At 46.6% G+C, this 22,135-nt stretch overlaps 1 protein-coding gene across 1 annotated transcript in view; it reads left to right on the forward strand.

The window, feature by feature from the left end:
- The window catches only part of LOC135810383 (melanoma receptor tyrosine-protein kinase-like), a 76,799-nt gene that overhangs the window by 2,372 nt on the left and 52,292 nt on the right, over positions 1-22,135 (forward strand). The window contains exons 5-7 of the mRNA XM_065323876.1: positions 9,670-9,814; positions 11,893-12,061; positions 13,356-13,518. Coding sequence (XP_065179948.1) covers positions 9,670-9,814; positions 11,893-12,061; positions 13,356-13,518 — 477 coding nt within the window. The remainder of the gene's footprint in view (positions 1-9,669; positions 9,815-11,892; positions 12,062-13,355; positions 13,519-22,135) is intronic.

A 22,135-nucleotide genomic window follows, 5' to 3' on the forward strand; every position in this document is an offset into this window, starting at 1 on the left:
TGACTGTAATGGTACGTATGCACATGTGCTATGTATGGTTTGTTATGCTGATTTTGCTAATAGTTAATCATAAACACTATATTAATATTCATAAGGCTAAGGGAATAAACGCCATGGGGACAACAATTTAATGATGGCTATCATTTTAAGATTTAGTTGTGCCATCATTCCAACACACACAAGCTCAAACAAAGTCCAATTATATGGTTGTATTGTATTGTGTTTGTATTGTATTTTATTATTTTACTACGGCACTCCCAACAGACCCTAAGGTCTTCTTACAGGGTGTCCAAGATGAGTGAATGAGTTAGGTTCCTGGCGAAATGAATTGGGGATATGATTAGTGCGAAGGGATTTGGGAAGCGCATTACAGCGGTCAGCACCAAGGAATGGAATAGATTTGTATCCAGCTTGAGTTTGCACAATGGGCAAAGAAAGGGAATTATTGACTTGGCCGCGGGTGACTCTATCTGTGTGAGCGCAGTCAGGTTGAAGGGTGAACATGTCAGAGAGAAGTGAACTGCAGATATTGTGGATGCAACGGAACATGAAGAATATGGACTTAGTATGATATCTTTTGTCTAAGCTAATTATGTGGTGCCTCTCAAGCAAGTATGACATGCCCGTGAATATGTCATACTCAAATATGCATCTAAGTGCTGTCTTACTTATGCGTAGCAGCTGATCTCTCATGTTGTCAGTGAGACAGTGCACGTAGGCAGTGTACATAGGCAGTGCTGGCGTACTCGAGCTTGCCCTGCACTACTGACAAGTAGAACTGCCTTCTGGCCTGGACAGCAAGGTTCCTCCTTCCACGTCGAAAAATACCTAGTTTCTTTCCAATATCTTCCCTGAGGGAATTAACTTGAGCACTGAAACTTAAAGTTGAGCCGAGAGTCAGTCCGAGGTACTTAACTTCGTCAGACGGGGCAATAACAGTCGAACCGCAGACAATGCTCAGGTAAGGTGGAGGATGCAAGCATCTGCCGTGGATCAGTAGTACCTGTCGCTTGCTGGAGTTCAGGAGCAGGCCGCGATCTCAGTGTGAGGTGCTGCTTCACCACTGAAACATCTTCTTCCAAACAAGACATGAGAATTTGTGGACACTTTCCAGAGGCATACGGGGTGGTGTCGTCTGCATAAAGAAGGCATTTGGAGCGCAATGGCAGAGTGGGGACAAGTTGAGTGCAGATTCTGACCCCCGCGCGCGTCCAGCGCAAGCTAGCTGTGTATGCCATGTGCGTGTGGGGATGGATCTGCATGCACGAGCGCGCAAGCACGGTGCACTGTACATGTACATGCAGTGGATCATGTAGATCTACTGTGACTGCATGATTGCAACGACGATGTGTGTACTCGACTGTTTGTACTTCGAAGTACGCACCGTAGTGTAGTCTTGCCTCAAAGCAGCTCTTGCAACAGAACAGGGCATGCCACCGGCAGTAGACCTGGTGCTGTTGCAGTCCGACAAGGTCCTACGAGAGGTCAAGTGGGGCTAACCTGTTGTTGGTTGTGGGTCATGCCTCGTGGACTCACACCAGTTGTGGTGACCGAAGTACAGTGACCTCCGAAATCTCGCCATGTACATGTAGTGAAACAACAAACCAGTAGTTACTGTTTCGCAGTTGTGCACCTCAACAATATATAATCCGAAAATCAGCAAAAAAGGGCTGAAAAAGTGTTGAAAAATTCCAGCATGCGTATGGTAATAGATTATTCGTTCGATGAAGGGCGAAATTATTCGATAGATTATTCATTCAAAGATTTCGTGTTCGATTTAAACACTACTTTATAGGCTAGTGCATGGCGGGGAGGGCCATATGGTTTGCTAGTGCCCGATGGCCTGTTGGTTAACATGGAATGGAGGGCGCTGACAAGATATTAGGCACACCTGTCATGCACTAACTATTAATTTTTAGAACGAGGTTATTATTTCCGTTGCATACTTGAAGTAGAAGCTGCCCAAGCGGGTATTTTTCAAGCAAGGTCGGGATAATCTTGCTATTACAACCCAGACTGAGACAAGGATGTTTCCGGTATGTATAATTCTATTTCATAAGCCAACAACGAGGAAGTCACTTCAAGGACTCGGGAGACAGAACAACAACAAAAGGGCAAGGCAGCACAGGTTGGCCTGCGTGCATGCAGAGTCCTAGTGACGTTTTAGTGACGTCAACACATAAGACATGTACATGGATATCACATCCCTCCAACCCTAGATGAAACAAAGACTAAGTAAACAATAACAAAAAAATCACTGCTACTAAATAACAAATCACCTGTAGAAACAGTAACACAAGACATGGCGAAATATAGCTGTAAACACAGAAATAAGACAGCAGATCTAACTGTGAGTAGCTATGATAGAACTGTTACAAGTCCAAACGGACGGGCGCCTGAACAGCTCTAGTTGAGCGACGCGGATGAATAGCAGGGGTCGACCCAGCTGACTGCGACTCTGGAAGCGTGACTGATTCCGGTGCTGGAGGAACTGGTGAGGCAGATACGACTGTTGGCACAGAACCAACTGAAGGCTGTCGTCACGCGAAATTACGCATCTATGAGCGACATCCACAAAACCTGCTGGGAGAGTACGCGTGTACTCGAGTCTCATCCTGAGCATGTTTTTTCTTCTTTTTTCAGCTCCAGTATAGCTGTATTTTTCATTGCAAAGCCGTCCTCGATTGTTGTGTTCATTGTTCAAACAAAGTGGACATGCAATCAAGAAGGCAGAGGACATAGGAGCCTGATTGCAGTTTCTCGTGGCATAGGACGGCCACACAGAGAGTCAGAGACACTTTGCGATTTTCTGAATATAAAATACCGTACGCACGATGCAGAGTTCAATTTGTGCGATATCAAAATTGTTTGTGATCCACCACATTGAGCAGAGCGCAAACGAAACACAAGCTTACCGACGGTTAGGCGACCAACCTGACTGGACAAATGATCCCTGGCTTCACCAGATGCCAGAAGTCGGAAACCATGTCCTTTGCCGCGACGTCCATCTCCAAAAAGAACTCCATCTTCGTCGTGAAAAGGCTTGAAAACTCAATATTCAACGGAGATTCGCGGTCTCACGCTTTCTCAGATCGAATCATTTTTTGTTGTAGCAGTTTCAGGGCAGATCCCCGCCACTACTTCAACAGGGTTTCGCTTCACAGCATGCCTGGAACAAGCCATATCGAGATTGCAAGCTACCCCTCTCAGCAAGAAATTCGAAACTTCAACGGTGGAAGGTATACTATCAACAGAATTTCAAAAGGTATGGTTTGTGGCGCAATCGTTCTACCTACGTCATTCAAAGTTTGCAGGATGGTTCTGACCTACACGGTAGGCATGGAACCACAGGGTTTGATGTCATAGCTGACACACAAAGTCACACACACACAGCACATCCGTGTGCACAGATACTAAATTTGTGGACATCGTCATCTTCTTCCCGCTGGTCTCAAATGTGCAATGACGTGCTATTTCGCCTGACGTAGTTCGGATGCGTCTGAATCCGGCACAGATGATGTCGACACTGGAGGTTCAGAGGTTGACCAGATGGAACAACAGCTGGATATGCGGTTGTTGCCTGTTCTGGCGCAGCAACAGGTGGCTCCTCGGCCGGCAACCGTGGGCGGATGTGGTCACTGTGCCGTTTCCACAATCTGCCATCGGGTAGGCGCACAGTAAATGTGGCTGGGCCTAGACACTCTTCCAAGAACTCCATCCATCCATTTAGGTGAGCCAGCAAAGTTGACACAGGACACAGGGTCGCCACAGCAGAAGGACAACGAGTGAGCCGGGCGGCGGTCTACGGCTGCTTGCTGTCGGCTGAAAACCTTCTTAGAAGTGTCCGGAAATGTGAGGTCAAGACGGGACCGGGGCTTATGACCCATCGATTGACCAGTAGTTGATTGTGGCGTAAGGCGATACTGAAACAGGAACCGATATAGACGGGATTCCAAATCAGAACCACTAACCGAGTTCTTCAGCGCATTCTTGACGGTTTGTACAGCACGCTCAGCTAGCCCGTTCCTTAGACCCTCCATCTATTATATTTTGTTGTTATGCTCTTAACGGGTATGACATGATGTTGTGCTCTGTACGGGTATGACATGATGTGCTCTGTACGGGTATGACATGATGTGCTCTGTACGGGTATGACACGATGTTAAATCTGTAAAACAGGGAAATTGTCGCATACAGTACTGTCGGGCGCCGGAGAACGGCCAGGATAGAATTTCACCATTTTTATGAACGGTGCAGGCTGGATTTTTGCGGATACTGTACTATCTCTATTACAAGCGCAGTCTTTTGTAGAAGCCCAGTCTCTACTATAAGCGCACTCCAAGAGGGCTTCGAAGATATACAAGCGCAATCTCCATTATAAGCGCAGGGCTTATAATGGAGAACTGTATGTTCTCGCTCCACATATACTGGCACACAGAGACATAGACAGCAACAGCGACAACACACAAAGTGAAGGGTAGTTGGCCGCAGCCAGATGTGAACCGGATAACGAGTGAGGTATGGAAGCAAGGACTGAGAACAGAGTGTCTCGGAGAGAATAGGCGTGCCAGTGGATAGCAGAAATAGGCCATGATGCCGAACCACTTGGGACCGTCAGATTAATTTTTCCTGGACCGAGCCAGCCGGGAAAACCCCTCGCGCTGACGGACGCAGTTGTGAGGGAAAAAACCGGGTGTATATCCCCAATGGCGATTAGGCATCATGTAGGCATGGCAAGCACATCAAGGCAAAAAGTGATAAAAAAGCAATGAAAATATGCACAGAAATGAAGGGTGGGAGGGCAGGGACACTGGTGAGACTCAAAACTGACTGAAGAAGTCAAGAAAAGAAGCGACAATAAAGAATACACCAGATACCATATTTGCATTCGAGAGCAACTGGTATAATGGCTCTGCTTGGAGCCGCTAGATGGCTCGCAGCTGAGCCAGCAAATGACTCCGTTTGGAGCAGGCGAATGACTCCGCATGGAGCCGGCAAATGACTCCGCATGGAGCCGGCGAATGACTCCGCATGGAGCCGGCAAATGACTCCGTATGGAGCCGGCAAATGACTCCACATGGAGCCGGCGAATGACTCCGCAGGGAGCCAGCAAATGACTCCGCATGGAGCCGGCAAATGACTCCGCATGGAGCCGGCGAATGACTCTGCATGGAGCCGGCAAATGACTCTGCATGGAGCCGGCAAATGACTCCGCATGGAGCCGGCGAATGACTCCGCATGGAGCCAGCGAATGACTCCGCATGGAGCCGGCAAATGACTCCGCATGGAGCCGGCGAATGACTCCGCACAGAGCTGGCGAATGACTCCGCATGGAGCCGCCAAATTACTCCGCATGGAGCCGCCAATTACTCCGCATGGAGCCGCCGAATGACTCCGCATGGAGCCGCCAAATGCCTCCGCATGGAGCCGCCAATGCCTCCGCATGGAGCCGCCAATGACTCTGAGTAGAGCCGCCAAATGCTAAATATATAGAGATGCATAGCCAGTTGAGAGCATATATTCTCATGGACTATACAGATACCGTCATGTGTGCGCCAGAAACATGAGTTGAGCTAGTGGGTGGGAGGGTGGGAAGGAAATTGTTTGGGAACACATGTTCCGCAAGTTGCACGCTCGAAAGTCCAAACAGCAATGACATGCAAGAGACATTGTACAGGATTTTGAAGGGCGCGTGCCCACGTGACTCACGCATGCGTGCAGGTTGGGCCAGCTCGCTAGGCTGGCTGCTAACTCGCGTTAGCATGCTAACGCTCATATAATACGGTGACTTATACACAGAAACAAAACAATCTCCAGTTAGTGCCACATGCCGGCGACACAGGCTGCTCTGCTTTGGCCATGTGGTGCGAGAGGGTCTAGAATCTGCCTCGTTCCAAGCACTGCAGCTATCCATCAACACAAACGACATAAAAAAACTGTGGCCGCCCACCATTGCGGTGGATAGATACGATTCAGCACGACCTGAAGGCAGCGGATCTCTCCGTGGAGAGCGCTCTCCAAGCTGCAGGAGATAGACTAACTTGGCTTGACACTGTTGACAGATGCGTTGACTCTGCTCCTGTCGAACAGGTTCAGGGAAGATGCGAGCTGCAGATCATGATAGAACTGGTAGGGAAAGTAATATAGAATGTGTAGTATGCTGAATAAGTACACAGATACCACGAAAGATGTCTGTGATTGATTGGGGAGCACTGCCACAGGTTGGTATATCTACTGCTTTTAACTGTACTACAGCGGAAGGTTCACCCCAAAAATTGGCCAATCGGCCTGAAGTTTGGATTATTCCTACTGACGTATATGGAAAACAATTCCAAGTACCTCATGAAACCATTTCATCAATTTTCATAGGTTGTTTAGCGAGATCCTTTAGCCAGAAACCACATCCTATATGTAGGATTTGCTGGTAACAGTTTAAGAGATAGTGTACACTCAGACGTATAACTCGGCATAATAATAATGTACATATAAGACTGTACCATCGAATAAGAACGAAACTGCCACGTGTTTGCTAAAAATAAGAACGGGCTAGGCTAGAACCCTGACCCCTCAGTTCTTTCGGCGACAGACAGTACTGTAGGTTTTGACATTTCATCATGTTTACATTTACAATGAATGTTGTGTGAACTACACATCTATGAAAGGCTATGGAAAGTTGTCGTGGAAGAAAAGACCGGACTTTGTTTTGTACTACTGTCATGACCCGGATCAGACTCGTCGTGAAAGCGACCACGCATTGAGTTCAGCAGCCAAAAGCTGGCCTCCGAAATATTCCAGTGTTCTGTAAGAACCATGATTAGTCCTGCGAAGGATTTGGCACTTTCGTTAGTTGATGAGCAATCGTGGCTTACAACTAGTGGCCTAGAGTCGCAAAGTGTTGTCGTATGTCGGCAACACCTTCAGCACAAGTCGTCAGCATTGTACTCACTACACTGTTGAGCTTGAGGGGACCGCGCTTAGTCCTGCAAGGGAGCTGATACCTTTGTTAGTTGAGAAAGTGTGGCGCCTCTTCTCGTGTCGTAAGACGCAAAGGGTCGACAGTACTTCGTGTACTGTGGACTCCGTACCCTTTTCGAGGGAACACGGCATTGCCGCCTGCAGCTATGTTTAGGGAAGAGCCCATTTGGGTGAACCTGCAAGAAGGACGCAGCTACGCTTCCCGCCTGCTGGAATGCATCCCAGTCCACCGGATCGCGGACCAAGATCATGCCAGCATTTGGAAAACACTGTATTCACATTTGGGTGAGCAGGCTTCCCGTATTGATCTTTGTACTATATTCTAGTTTGGCTAATTGCACCACTATTTGAAATAAGAAATAATCCTTATGCATTCTTGTCACTGTTGCCTACTTTTGATCACGTAATGTAGCATATATATTAAGGAGCTGTTTTGCTGGCATTCATCCTCGACTCTCGGGGAGCTCACTACTCCCTCGATTCACTCTCGATTCTGAGAGAGTCACTCCGACTCTCTCCTGCTTTATGTCTTCGACTCTTCACGCTTGATCTTTCGATCTAGCATTGCAATGGTTCAATAAACACTGTTCAAGTGGAATTATAAATCTGTCATTCTGTGTGAGCTAGCTAACTCAGTAGATGGCGACTATATTGGTCGTCTACCTGGGTAGCCACTAGACTGATCTAAGCCAGGCCTCAAACCCGCCAACACGCGGCCATGACACTACCAACCTGTATGTCCTATCTGCAGGAACTATAGCATGATGTTGGGCTATGCAGATTGCGTTCAAAAATAGGTTTGCTTGTGCCAGGTCACCACCATGCCTGATATACCAATGGTGCTGCAGATGCAGCACTAAGTGGCGAGGGTGGGGTGGTATGGTCACAAGTGCCCAACAAGGGGGCGAAACTTCCTTAGCTGCATCAATGTAAACTCACTCCGAGTAGTGAATACCCAGTTGACCATGGATATCGGCGCAGTTCATCGCATCTAATAAAGTGGTTCACGCATGCATCACCACATTTGTTAGCACAGTACACGCACGTGTTGTAACTCGCTTTCTCTGCCTGCTCCCAGTCCCGTGCCATCTCCACACTTATACAAAGGGACGACGATAACTACATTTAGAGGACTGTTTATTGACACGAAGAAGAAACACAACTAGACATGACGAACTCAAGACGAAGACATCATGAACTCAAGGCGAAGACATGATGAACTCAAGACGAAGACTGCTTTTTACACCACAGCAACACGCGCATGCACCAACATGACGTACACACGACGTACACAAAATAACGTACTACAACATAACTCCCTCCCAAGAGTAGAATCGTCCTCGATTCTAATAATAAAACAGAGTAAAAAGAGGAAAAGATCACACAAATCACTCAATCATACCACACCAGTCACACCCAGAAATAAAATACCTCTGCCTGCACTGCAGATTACAAAAACTCTGTCCGCCCACCCAGAACACCAGCCACGATCGCTGTCACACGTGTAGGAACTGATAACCTCAAAAACTCTACTTCACACAACACACCACCTCACGATCACGCAAAAATTCTAAAAATGTGAGAGCACAAATCATAGGAATAACAAAAAGAACAAAATCCACCGGCTCTGTGGGGGCCTCTAGTTATCCTCATAGAAGAGCAAATCAAAAAACAAACAGAACACACGCGCTGTGCGGGCGCCTCTTTACCCTCGAGGAGAGCAAATAATAAAGAACAAAATGTTGGGAGAACAGAAAAATACACAACTCACATACTCATCATGTTCACAACAACACACGTACCCTCTCACCAACGAAACTCCTCACGCCGTCTGCCATGCCGTCCGCCATCTCAAAGCGCTGCTCAGCGTCCACATCCTCACACTGCAGCCTTCACCTTCCATCCTTCTTTTTTTCTGTTTCAGTTTTTCTTCTGGGCACAGTTTTACGTCGTGTCCGGGACCATCCATCCTTCTTTTTCCTTTCCTTTTCTTCTGGGCACAGTTTTACGTCGTGTCCGGGACCACCAGTGACGACGACTGCCAAGAGACGGGAGAGACGAATGATGAAGGACGAGAACGACGGACGAACTTCTTCAAGACGGACAAAACTGTGACGATAGGACGACTGGAGATGACATCGGAAACTGGGAGCGAAGGCCACGCAGGACGAATCCAGAAGTTGAAGTGTACAACAATTTCCATTACCGCTGCCACCAATGTTGTAACTCGCTTTCTCTGCCTGCTCCCAGTCCCGTGCCATCTCCACACTTATACAAAGGGACGACGATAACTACATTTAGAGGACTGTTTAACGACACGACGAAGAAACACAACTAGACATGACGAACTCAAGACGAAGACATCATGAACTCAAGACGAAGACATGATGAACTCAAGACGAAGACTGCTTTTTACACCACAGCAACACGCGCATGCACCAACATGACGTACACACGACGTACACAAAATAACGTACTACAACACACGCTCCCTGCGGGCAGCGCGGATCTCGAACTTGGGACCTCATGATTCACAGGCACAACTACTCAGGCAACGTGCTTGTCGCTGACCTTCTTGGGCTTCTAATTGAACTGTTGCTGGATGTGCGACTGTATATTCAACTGTTGTTGTTGTTGTTGCTGCTGCTGCTGCTGCTGCTGCTGCTGCTGTTGTTGTTGTTGTTTTCTTGGCAGTCTGCTTTGGAACAGATCAGTTACAAAGGAAAGTCCTAGATGCATCATACCTGAAAAACAACCTGACTGGATGCACTATTATTGATGGAGATTTACGAATTGGGATTGCTTCGTTTAGTCCTGACCCAAATCATCCTCAAGCAATGTGAGTTCAGCCAGCATGCTGATATTTCTCTTTGCTGCCTAATTAAAGTAACCCCCAATTATTTATTGGCTCTCATCAGCTCATGGCCTGCTGTTATGTTGCTGCAACTCTGTAACCCATACTCTAGGTTGGATTATTAAAAATAGTCATCATACTTTTGCCCATGTTATTTAACTCTCTAAGATACCTCAAGACACTACGCCAGGGACGATTAGCAATGCGAAAGTTCGAAAGTAAATTTGAGTCTGGGAACGAGTACAGAAACAAAGCACGAACGTTCATAAACTTCAATGCAAACTTTGTTGTTTCGCGAATATTACTTTCTCTTTCCGCAGCACATACTCGACACTGGTTTGGGTTCGTGAGGGGGGGGGGGGGATGGGTGCACGTCAGCACGAGTCAAGTGCATCAGTTCCAGTGACGTTTGTACATGGCATGGGGTGACAGAGGAGAAAAGAGACTTTTGCTTGCGGAGCTGAAGCTAACTAAAGTAAAGGATTTGATGGAGTCCTGCCAGCCGCCAGTCAACGAACTGTACTACGGTTCTTTATCTCAGGTGGAACCTGACAGAGCATAGAAGTACGTACAGATCTGCTTCAGACTTGGTTTTCACGACAACTTTCGGCTGGTCATGATCCTCCCAGATACTGAAAACCTGCTAGAAGAGAATGCAGACATGAAGCTATTCTACAGATTCTTTCTTTCCTTTCGTTTCTCTCCCCTTTAAAAAAGGGCTTTTGCATCCTGCCAACTAGTTCTCAGCAACAAGAGATAGGCTCAAGTGGCCATTGACTTTCCATACAAATACAACCTACATAGCGCCGACGCACCGCAACAGCTTCGATTTCAACTTTCTTCTCGATCTTCAGCTTCACAAAGTTCAACTACAGGACAGTATTTGCTAGTCCTGCCTGCTGCGGTCTGAAGCTAGAGCCGCATTGACGACCTGCAGGTAACGTTTGGGTACTGTAGAGCGGCTTGCTTTAGCAGGTAATTTTCTTAGCGTTTTCTGAATCTGGACCAATTCGGATGAAATATTTTAGCGATCCGAGTGTCAGAGATAAAAAAATAAGAAAGATGACTAGTGCTGTACTGCACATGCAACATCTCGATTGGTGCGGCAAAACGTTGTTGAAAACACTCCTCTCGCTATATTCGCTAAAATTAGTCGTTTTACAGTGACTGCTGTTGGAGCTGACGGATTTTTCCGACTCGGACATCTTCCGCGAACTCTCGCAACAGCACTTCAGTGCACCTGTGCTTTCACACGCTCATGTGACAGATTTTCTCAGTATGTGCACCGGAAGCGGAGAAGCTTCACGGTCTCCTGCTGATTCTAGCTCTAGGTTTTTGAAAAGAACCTCCTCACGCTACACAGAAGAAAGAAAACCCAGGCTTCGCTTTTACTCTCTACTCTACTTTCCGTCCTCTCTCTCTCTCTCTCTCTCTCTCTCTCTCTCTCTCTCCCTCCCTCCCTCCCTCCCTCCCTCCCTCCCTCCCTCCCTCCCTCCCTCCCTCCCTCCCTCCCTCCCTCCCTCCCTCCCTCCCTCCCTCCCTCCCTCCCTCCCTCCCTCCCTCCCTCTCTCTCTCTCTCTCTCTCTCTCTCTCTCTCTCTCTCTCTCTCTCTCTCTCTCTCTCTCTCTCTCTCTCTCTCTCTCTTGCATGCAACTACTGAGAAAACTGTGTGCTTACCCCGGATTCACGTCCAACCAGTCAAGCACGTTGTTCTACTGCTTACATGCAGTGCAGGTAGCACGTGTACCAGTGTACTCTCAAACGTCAAAGTGCCCTGTTCGACCCCAGATAGGGTCTTATCGCGAAAAGTGCAGTTCGCGTTGCTCTAAACCTCCGCAGACTATTTTTCTCTGAACAGAATTTCACAAAATTTCACAAAATTTCACCCCGAACGAAATTGCGAAAATCACTGGTGCTTTAAAATTAAAATTTCTTTGTTTCTTCTCGATTTTCCTTTTCTCTGTGTTGGCAATGGCGTGTGGTACTAGATACGTTCGTGTTCGTTCCTGAGTGTTCCTATTGTAACTGAGTATTGTTCCTTGCGTTTATGATGTCTTCTTCAGACCGTTGAATGCCAACAATCCATCAGAACTCGATGCTTTACTCACTGTCCAGAACATCAAAGGGTGTCTCTATTTGGACAATGCACTCATAGCGGATGTGAGCTTTCTGAGGAACGTGCAGAAAATTGGAAAATGCACAACGTCCAACGTGGCGGCATTTAGTATACTTGTAAGTATCCATGGATACAGGGAATGGGGATTTTTGGTCTTTGACCACTTTGGAGGTGGGTTTGATCTACTAACCCTCTCCCCCCCCCCCCCAAGCTCGTCAGGCGAAATAGCACGTCATCGTACATTTGAGATCAGCGGGAAGAAGATGACGACGTCCACTAATTTAGTATCTGTGCACACGAATCTGCTGTGTGTGTGACTCTGTGTGTCAGCTATGATATCATCTTCTGTGGTTCCATGCCTAGCATGTACGTCTGAACCATCCTGCAAAGTTTGAATGACGTAGGTTGAGCGATCGCTCCGCGAAATATACTTTTTGAAATTCTCTTCATAGTATATCTTCCTCCATTGAAATTTCGAATTTCTTCAAAAAAAGTGCTGAGAGGGGTGGCTTGCAACCTCGATATGGCTTGTTCCAGGCATGCTTTGGAGCCATCTTCTGTTGAAGTAGTGGCGGGGATCTGCCCTGCAACTGCTACAACAAAAAATGATTCGATCTGAGAAAGGGTGAGACCGCGAATCTCGGTTGAATATTGAGTATTTCAAGCCTTTTCACGACGAAGATGGAGTTCTTTTTGGAGATGGACGTCGCGGCAAAGGACATGGTGTCCGACGTCTGGCGTCTGGTGAAGCCAGGGATCATTTGTCCAGTCAGGTTGGCAGCCTAACCGTCGGTAAGCTTGTGTTTGGATCCCGTTCTGCTCGATGTGGTAGATCACAAACAGTTTGATATCGCACAAATTGATCTCAGCATCGTGCGTACGGTATTTTTATATTCAGAAAATCCCAAAGTGTCTCTGTGTGGCCGTCCTATGCCACGAATAACTCCAATCAGGCTCCTATGTCCTCTGCCTTCATGATTGAATGTCCACTTCGTTTGAACAACGAACACAACAATCGAGGACGGCTTTGCAATGAAAAATACAGCTATACTGGAGCTGAAAAAAAAGAAGAAAAAACGTGCTCAGGATGAGACTCGAGTACACGCATACTCTCCCAGCAGGTGAAACGCAATTTTTTGTGAAAAATGCGTGACGCCGACTGACCAGTAATTTCGCCTGACGTTAGAAGTTGCATCTGCACCTTGATCCTTGTTAGTGGAAGCATTTTTTTAACGGATGTGGAAAACACGGTCTAACCAAGTCTCACGCAAACTGTGAATATTATTGAAGTGCCGTCTAGCCTCTATACTAGCTTACTAAGCTATATCAGGTGAAACTGTGTCTTAGACCTTCAGCTCCCCTATCTAGTACTGTTCTTGGTTCTTCAACAATTTGCATCTGTTTTCACAGGTCATTGGGACAAAATCAAAAGTGACATACTTGGGCCTCTCAAGTCTAAGATCTGTTCAAGGTAACGCCTATTTTACGACATCAAACCTGTGCTACGTCGATACGCTTAACAGATGGGACAACATTACATCCAACCTATTTGATCAGACAACGGCAAACTGCAGTAAGTATTTTAATGACACGGTGCTACATCTGTGTCATCTTGTAATGTAAGACGGTCAGTTAGACACTGCATTTGCTCTGCCATCCATGTACTTGTGACTCTCACCTTCTTTCCTTTTACTGAAGTAAAATTCAGCTTGTCGCTGACTGACTCCCTGTCTCACGACAACCATCAACAGTAGATTACATAATAATAATATCCACAGAACTGACTAAAAAACATGCCGCAGAACTGACTCAAGCTCATGTGTTAGGAACACGAGTTTCTCTGAAGTGTAAGTCTTGAAAAATGATATTGTTTGTGTTGCACCGGTCAGAAAACTACGAGGCTGTATGGTCCCTGCCTAGACCATACAATGATCTAATCATGCAGTTTATACACACACGTAACTGGCTCACTCTGAACTGCTCTGAACTCGGAATGTAATTATCTTCAACCAGACTCAGCTGCAGCAAGTGGAGACTGCCTCCGAACATCCCAAAACCAACTTCACACGAGCATGTGTAGTAGCTGGCCCTCGGAGACAATTTCACACACTCAACAAAGCACTCACTTTGTGGTTTCACGAATACTCGTTAGGACAGAATTATTAGTTACACACTCGGCAAGTAAAGATAAGAAGTGAAAGGAGCACAAGAAAAGAACAATGCAAGAAGACAAAACACGCGGCGAACGGCAGCCATGTTTTTAGGTCATCAACCAATGAGCAATCTATATAAACCGGTCGCCGACGAAATTCTAGAATATTCCAGAGCTGTGAACTGTGATTGGTTAATTATGCTAATGGTCTAGAACAATAACACTAGCAGCAGTCATACGGGTAAATACGGGTTTAGCCATACACGACTCATACATTACTCACGAGCGACTCACGGAAAGGGTAATAACATGCAGATACAAAATACGCAAGGAGAGAAAAAATGTAACTAACTGCCCATCTTGGGGTTTGAACCTAGGAATCTGTATCAACACAAGCTCTACAAATAAATACTCTTTTACTGCGAAAAATATACTTTCTATTAAAATGCAACTCCTACACTACTCCCCCCTACGAAAATAAATCGTCCCCGATTTCAAGTGAATACATCAACACAACACACACCAAATTCAAAGCAACACGGCATATACCAAATTAAATATGAAGAAAATAAGACACACATTCTCACGCACGTACGCACTCGCACGTACACACTCGCAATCATGCCGGCACACATGCGCACACGGGCATGCACAGTCACACATGGACTGTCTCACATGGGCTTGACCCACATACACTACACCACATACAATACACCACATTCACTCACCTACTCATTGACACACATACACTCTCACACACTCCAGTCTCTCCGGAGGCGTGGGTTCGAATCCCACCGCTGCCACCAATGTAGTAGCTGGCCCTCGGAGACAATTTCACACACTCAACAAAGCACTCACTTTGTGGTTTCACGAATACTCGTTAGGACAGAATTATTAGTTACACACTCGGCAAGTAAAGATAAGAAGTGAAAGGAGCACAAGAAAAGAACAATGCAAGAAGACAAAACACGCGGCGAACGGCAGCCATGTTTTTAGGTCATCAACCAATGAGCAATCTATATAAACCGGTCGCCGACGAAATTCTAGAATATTCCAGAGCTGTGAACTGTGATTGGTTAATTATGCTAATGGTCTAGAACAATAACACTAGCAGCAGTCATACGGGTAAATACGGGTTTAGCCATACACGACTCATACATTACTCACGAGCGACTCACGGAAAGGGTAATAACATGCAGATACAAAATACGCAAGGAGAGAAAAAATGTAACTAACTGCCCATCTTGGGGTTTGAACCTAGGAATCTGTATCAACACAAGCTCTACAAATAAATACTCTTTTACTGCGAAAAATATACTTTCTATTAAAATGCAACTCCTACACATGCATCTCTAGTGCGCATGCTCGTGAGAAGTCATAATAATATGACTTGACTGAGGGACACAACAATTCCCCCACCACTAGAAAAAGACGAACATGGAAAACAGTAATAAGAGTGGTTCAAATACGTATGGATGGCTACTATGCGAGTGTCTGATCTGCAACCAATTATGTCATCATTCGCTATAGAATTATAACCGATACCCATGGCTGACATAGTAACTATTCATGTATTTATGACGGCTAATACCTATAGTTATTTGAACTATTTACAGAAACAAGGTTTGTATACACATTATAATACAGTTCATGACCACTGCAGTAACTGGAAACCACTACTTGGCTTGAGTGCGGTACCGTTCAGGTATGACAACCTGGCGGCCGGACCGGGTCGTACTAGTGTTCTGACCAGGTGTCGATGGTGTTGGCATTCTAGACTCAGACTCACTATCCGTAGGTATTGTCGTGGTTGTTGGTGTAGGGCTGACTGTTGACTGACTTGACGGTTGTTTCTCAGCGGTAGTAGGACTTGAACTTGAAACTGTACCGGTAGAAGAAACACTGGGACCAGTATCAGCGGATGACGATGGAGCCTGATGCGTCGATTTAGGGGGAGCTTCAGCCACATCCTCCCTCACAAACTCAGACAAAGGAACTGAACGTGCTCTCAACTGGTTGCGATGACGCTTCCACAAAGCATCCTGAACTTGAACTTGGTAGTTGACTGGACTGATGACTGACACGATGCGACCTGGGACCCACTTTGAACCATAAGAGCCAAAATTTAGAGTGAACACAGCGTCGCCTGGTTGGAATTCTGGGGTCTTGTTCATGTTGCGTTCGTAAGAGTCAACAGACGGTTTGGCGGTCTGTTTTAGCGTGTCAAAACGGGTACGTGGTTGACGCATCATAAGCATCTCAGCTGGTGACTTGTTGTTTGCTGAAGGGGTTGTACGATGTGACAGGAGGAAGCGTTGTAGCGTAGCGTGTAGGTCACCCTGCGTACCCATGGCTTTCAATTTTGACTTGAAAACCCCAACATAGCGTTCTGCTAACCCGTTGGTTGCCGGATGTCCAGGAGCGGAACAAGTGTGTCGAATGCCATTCTTGTGTAGGAATGATTGAAATTCTTCACTCGTGAATTGTGAGCCGTTGTCCGATACGATGTGATGTGGTAGGCCAAACAAAGCGAAGACACGGCGTAAAGCAGCGATAGTAGTAGCGGACGTTGCACGGTCCATAGGAACAATATCCAGAAATCGAGAATATGAATCAACAATGACAAGAAACATCTTGCCCATGAAAGGACCGGCGTAATCAATATGTAAGCGTTGCCAAGGTCCCGTCGGCCATGACCAGCTACCAAACTCCTTCGCTGGCAGGCGTGCTTCAGCTTGGCATTCCGGACACTGAGCGCAAACCTGCTCCAAATCTCTGTCGATACGAGGCCACCACATGTAGCGACGTGCCAAGCGTTTCATACGAACTACACCTGTGTGTTCATAGTGAAGATCGTTCAGCAAGAACTCACGTAATGATTCTGGAACAATGACACGATCGTTCCAAAGAAGGATATTGTCAGACACAGACAACTCCCAGCGCTTCGCAAAGTACGGCTGTAGAGTTTGATCAATGGTTTCCGGCCACCCATTCAGTACATGGTGCCAAACTGTCTTCAGTATAGGATCCCGTTGCGTTTCGGTAGCAACTGTGTCCGCATTAATGACTTCGCTTTCAATGAATAGTACCTGTTCATCAGCTACCTCGTCGGAGCAGGGAGCGCCAGGACCAGGTTGGCGCGACATGAAATCAGCGAATGGGTTTTGGCGCCCTGGAATGTGCTTGATAGAGTAGTCGTATGCCGCTAGGGCCAACTTCCATTTCTTGAGTCTCGGTGACACCAAGTACGGAACGCCGTCTGTACACCCAAGCAGTTTAACAAGCGGCTGGTGGTCTGTTTCGAAAATGAACTTGCGACCGAGAAGGTACTGGCGGAAAGTAGTAGCTCCGAACACCACGGCAAGCGCCTCTCGCTCGATGTTAGAGTAGTTCTTTTCCGCCTTGGTCAAAACACGCGAGGCATATGCAATGGGACGGAAATGACCAGGTCGCTCTTCTTGCAATAGCACCGCTCCTAGACCTACGCCTGAGGCGTCAACTTGGACCTTGATGTCCTTCGTAGTGGAGTAGAAAGCCAACGTTTCAGTGGCGCAGAGTGCACATCTGATTGCGTCAAACGCGTTGCTCTCACTAGACTCCCACTTCCACACAGCATCTTTTTTGAGTAAGGCGTACAACGGTGCCATGATGGTGGCAAAATTCGGAATGAATGCTCTGACGTAGTTCGCAGAACCGATGAACGATTGCAGTTCACTCACAGTAGTTGGAGGTTTTGCGTCTTTCATGGCTGTAGTGCGCTCGGCTGATGGCGATACACCCTCCGCTGAGAATGTGTGCCCCAAGTAGGAGATGCTGTCAAGCATGACTTCAAACTTCTCGAGTTTTAGTTTCATGCCGACTTCTTGCAGGCGCTGGAGAACTTTCACAAGGTTCGCTCGATGCTCGTCAGGTGTTTTGCCCGTAACCACAATGTCATCGATGTATACAATGCATCCATCGATGCCAGCCAGCACAGTCTCCATGGTGCGCTGAAAAATGGCAACAGCCGAGTGTACACCGAACGGTAAGCGCACATATTCAAACAAACCACGGTGAGTATTGATAGTGGTGTACTTTCGGCATGATTCATCGAGCTCGAGCTGGTGATACGCCTGCTTGAGATCGATTTTGGTGAATTTCGTACCGCCTGACAATTTAGCGCGGATCTCAGCGATTGTAGGTAGCGGATAGCTTTCCAGCGGTGAATGTGCATTCAGAGTGCGCGAGTAATCCGCACAAATGCGAATCGAGCCATCCGGCTTTTTGACCGGAACAGTTGGCGTTGCCCATTGTGAATATTCAACTTTCTCGAGAATGCCATCGCGCTCGAGTTGATCAAGAGCCTCATCGTATTTCTCAGTAATTGCAAATGGGACTTTGCGAGGCTTGAGGAAAACCGGGTGTGCGTCGTCAACACGCAGGTTGACCTTCATTGTGTTTAGTTTGCCCATTGAGGTAGAATCAAACAGATCTGGAAATTGGGCCATAATTTCCTCACGCAGTTGAATTTGTGCCACGGTTTCATCAATTCTAGTTTTGACAGAGAAGATTTCATTCCATGGCAATTGAAACAGTTGTAGCATGTCCCTTCCCAAAAGGGATGGTCCCGAGACATCTACAACTCTGAGCTTAACGGGCGCTGTCGTACCATTTAAGGTGACATTCATTTCAAGCTCGCCCAGGCAGGTAATAGGCTTATCAGAGAAACCCCTCAACAGTACGGTGGATTTAGGTAAGGTAGACAGAACCCCACCCAGCTTCTCGAAATCCCGTTTATTTAGTATGGACACACCACTGCCAGTATCAACTTCCATGCGAATAGGGATGGGTACCTCATTGATTACAACATCCACAGCAAACGGCATGGATACATGTAGAGTAAGACCATGATTCAGAGCATGCGCAATGAGTATATACAAATGCATACAGAGTACATAATATATTACATCAGAGTGCATATATAACAATATCCCCCTCGCAAAAAGAGGTAACACCGAAAACAAAACATTTTCATGACAAGGAACAATAGCATAGAACAGACAATGTAATAATGTACCATCGTCTGACGTGCCAATTATCAAAGTTCAATGTTCTATGTGTGGTATGTACTATACAGAGCATTATACTGATATATACAAATGCAACAAGAGAACCACGTACATGCATTCACGATCATCTCAATCAATCCATGCCAATAATATAATAATTACATATCCTACATGTATAAAATGTCTCATCCGTTATACCGAGCTGGTCTTACGACTGACCGACCAGATCGAGTCACCTGCCGGTCAACAGGTACAGCATCAGCTGGGGCTGTAGAAGCTAACGACTGTTGACCCTGCTCATCCTGCGACTGTTGCCTGGGCTGCTCTTTCTGCTGTGAAGTCGTCGGCTGTTGAGCCTTCTGAGGCGGCAACTGCTGTGGCACCTGCTGCTGCTGCGGCTGAGGCTGTTGCTGTTGTGGTGACAGTTGTTGTTGCTGCTGCTGCGGCTGGAGTTGTTGCTGCTGTGGTGCAGAACGTGTCTGTTCTGCTAACTGAGAAAGTGGTATTGAACGTGGCCGGAGTTGGTTACGGTGTCGTTTCCAGACCACATCATTTACCTGGACAGAGTAATTCATAGCACTGCAGATAGAGAGAACAACACCAGGGACCCAGGTTGTACCATGGTTTTGAAAACGTAACGCAAACACAGCATCACCCGGTTTGTATTCTGGTAGCAAATGCTGGTTTTGATTGAAAGATTGTGCCTCCGCATTCCGTGTTGTTTTCAAAGCATCATAACGTAGTCGTGGTTGGCGATTAAATAGCATTTCTGCCGGTGATTTACCATTCGCCGTAGGAGTTGACCGAAATGTCATTAGAAATCGTTGTAGTCGTGTATCTAGGTCGTCACCTTCTGTTCCCATTGCTTTCATTTTAGCTTTAAAATGACCGACATATCGCTCAGCGAGACCGTTTGTCTCCGGATGGCCTGGAGCTGAACGAGTGTGTGCGATTCCATTTTTCTGGAGAAACGAGGTAAATTCAGCACTAGTGAACTGGGTCCCATTATCACTAACGATGTGAGTGGGTAGACCGAATGTGGCAAACAAACGTCTCAAAGCTTTGATAGTACCCGTTGATGTGGCATGTGTCATCGGGACAATTTCCAGATATTTCGTATACGCATCGACAATCACCAGAAACATTTTGCCCATGAATGGACCCGCAAAGTCTATGTGCAGACGACGCCATGGACCCGACGGCCATGACCAGGTAGCATAGGATTTACTAGGTTTGCGTGCCTGTTCTTGACACGTAGCGCACATTTTGGTGGTATCTTCAATTTCGTCATCCATCTTTGGCCACCAGAAATATCGACGTGCCATACGTTTCATTCGTACAGCGCCTGTGTGTTCCGAGTGCAATTCACTCAAGAGCATCGCGCGCAAAGCCATGGGGATTACCACTCGTTCATTCCAGAGTAATACATCATTTACAATAGATAGTTCCCAGCGCTTTACAAAGTACGGCTGTAACTCCACCTCTTTCACATGCTCTGGCCAACCATTCAAAGTGTAGTGACGAACACGCTCTAGAACTGGATCATCTCCAGTGGCATTCAATACAACTTGAGCATCAATGAGCTCGTCCTCAATGAAAAGTACACGTGTTTCACCTAGTTCCGGGGTAGAAGGATTTCCAGAAATTGGTTTTCTAGACATGAAATCTGCCAGAACATTTGCCTTTCCCGCAATGTGTTGGATGGTGTAGTCATACGCTGAAAGTAATAACTTCCATTTCTTTAATCTGGAAGAAACCAGGAACGGAACACCTTCCTGCATGCCGAACAATTTCACCAGAGGTTTGTGATCAGTTTCAAGGACAAATTTCTTTCCCAGGAGATATTGGCGAAATTTGGTTGCACCAAACACAAGAGCGAGTGACTCCCGTTCAATATTTGAGTAGTTTCTCTCCGCTTTATTCAACAGACGAGACGCATACGAAATGGGTTGGTAATCACCATTTTCGTTTTTCTGTAAAAGAACCGCACCAAGACCCGTTCCTGATGCGTCGCATTGCAAGACATGCTCCAGACCCGCCGAATAGTGCGCCAAAACCTCCGTGGAACATAAAGCATTCTTTATCGTAAGGAACGCTGTCTGTTCAGAATCTGACCATCTCCAAACAGTATCTTTCTTTAGCAGAGCGTAAAGTGGCGCCATAATCCGAGCAAAATTGGGTATGAATTTGCGAACATAATTCGCAGACCCAATAAACGATTGAAGCTCACTGACGGACGTAGGAGCATTGGCATTAACCATAGCATCGATTCTTCCTGGCGAAGGCGCCATACCACTCGCACTCAAAGTATGACCAAGGTACGAGACTTGCGGTAGCATGAACTCGGTTTTCGTGGCTTTCAAACGCATGCCCGCATCTTGTAGCCGCTGCAAAACCATTTCCAGATTTCTTTTGTGCTCTGCATCATTTCGACCTGTGACTAGAATATCATCTACATACACAATGCAGCCATCGATACCCGCCAGGAGAGTCTCCATAGTACGCTGAAATATGGAGACTGCTGAATGAATGCCAAACGGTAGACGTACATATTCAAACAGACCACGGTGGGTATTGATTGTAGTATACCCCCTCGACTTAGGATCAAGCTCTAGCTGGTGGTACGCCTGAGATAAATCAAGCTTCGTAAACTTCTGCCCACCATTCAACTTGGCACGAATTTCGTCTATGGTAGGCAACGGATATTTTTCTAAATCCGAATTAGCATTGATGGTGCGCGAGTAATCAGCACAGATACGTACATTTCCGTCTGGTTTTTGAACCGGAACCGTAGGTGAAGCCCATTTCGAAAATTCAACTTTGCGTATTACACCTTCCTCCTCCAGTTTAGAGAGGCCTTGCTCGTATTTCTCCCGGATTGCAAATGGTACTGAACGAGCCTTCATGTACACAGGTTTTGAATCATTTACACGCAAAGTGACCTGAGTTGAATTTAATTTGCCGACAGTTGACGTGTCAAACAAACTCTC

Source organism: Sycon ciliatum, chromosome 2 (genome assembly GCF_964019385.1).
Source record: "Sycon ciliatum chromosome 2, ocSycCili1.1, whole genome shotgun sequence".
Classification (NCBI taxonomy): domain Eukaryota; kingdom Metazoa; phylum Porifera; class Calcarea; order Leucosolenida; family Sycettidae; genus Sycon; species Sycon ciliatum.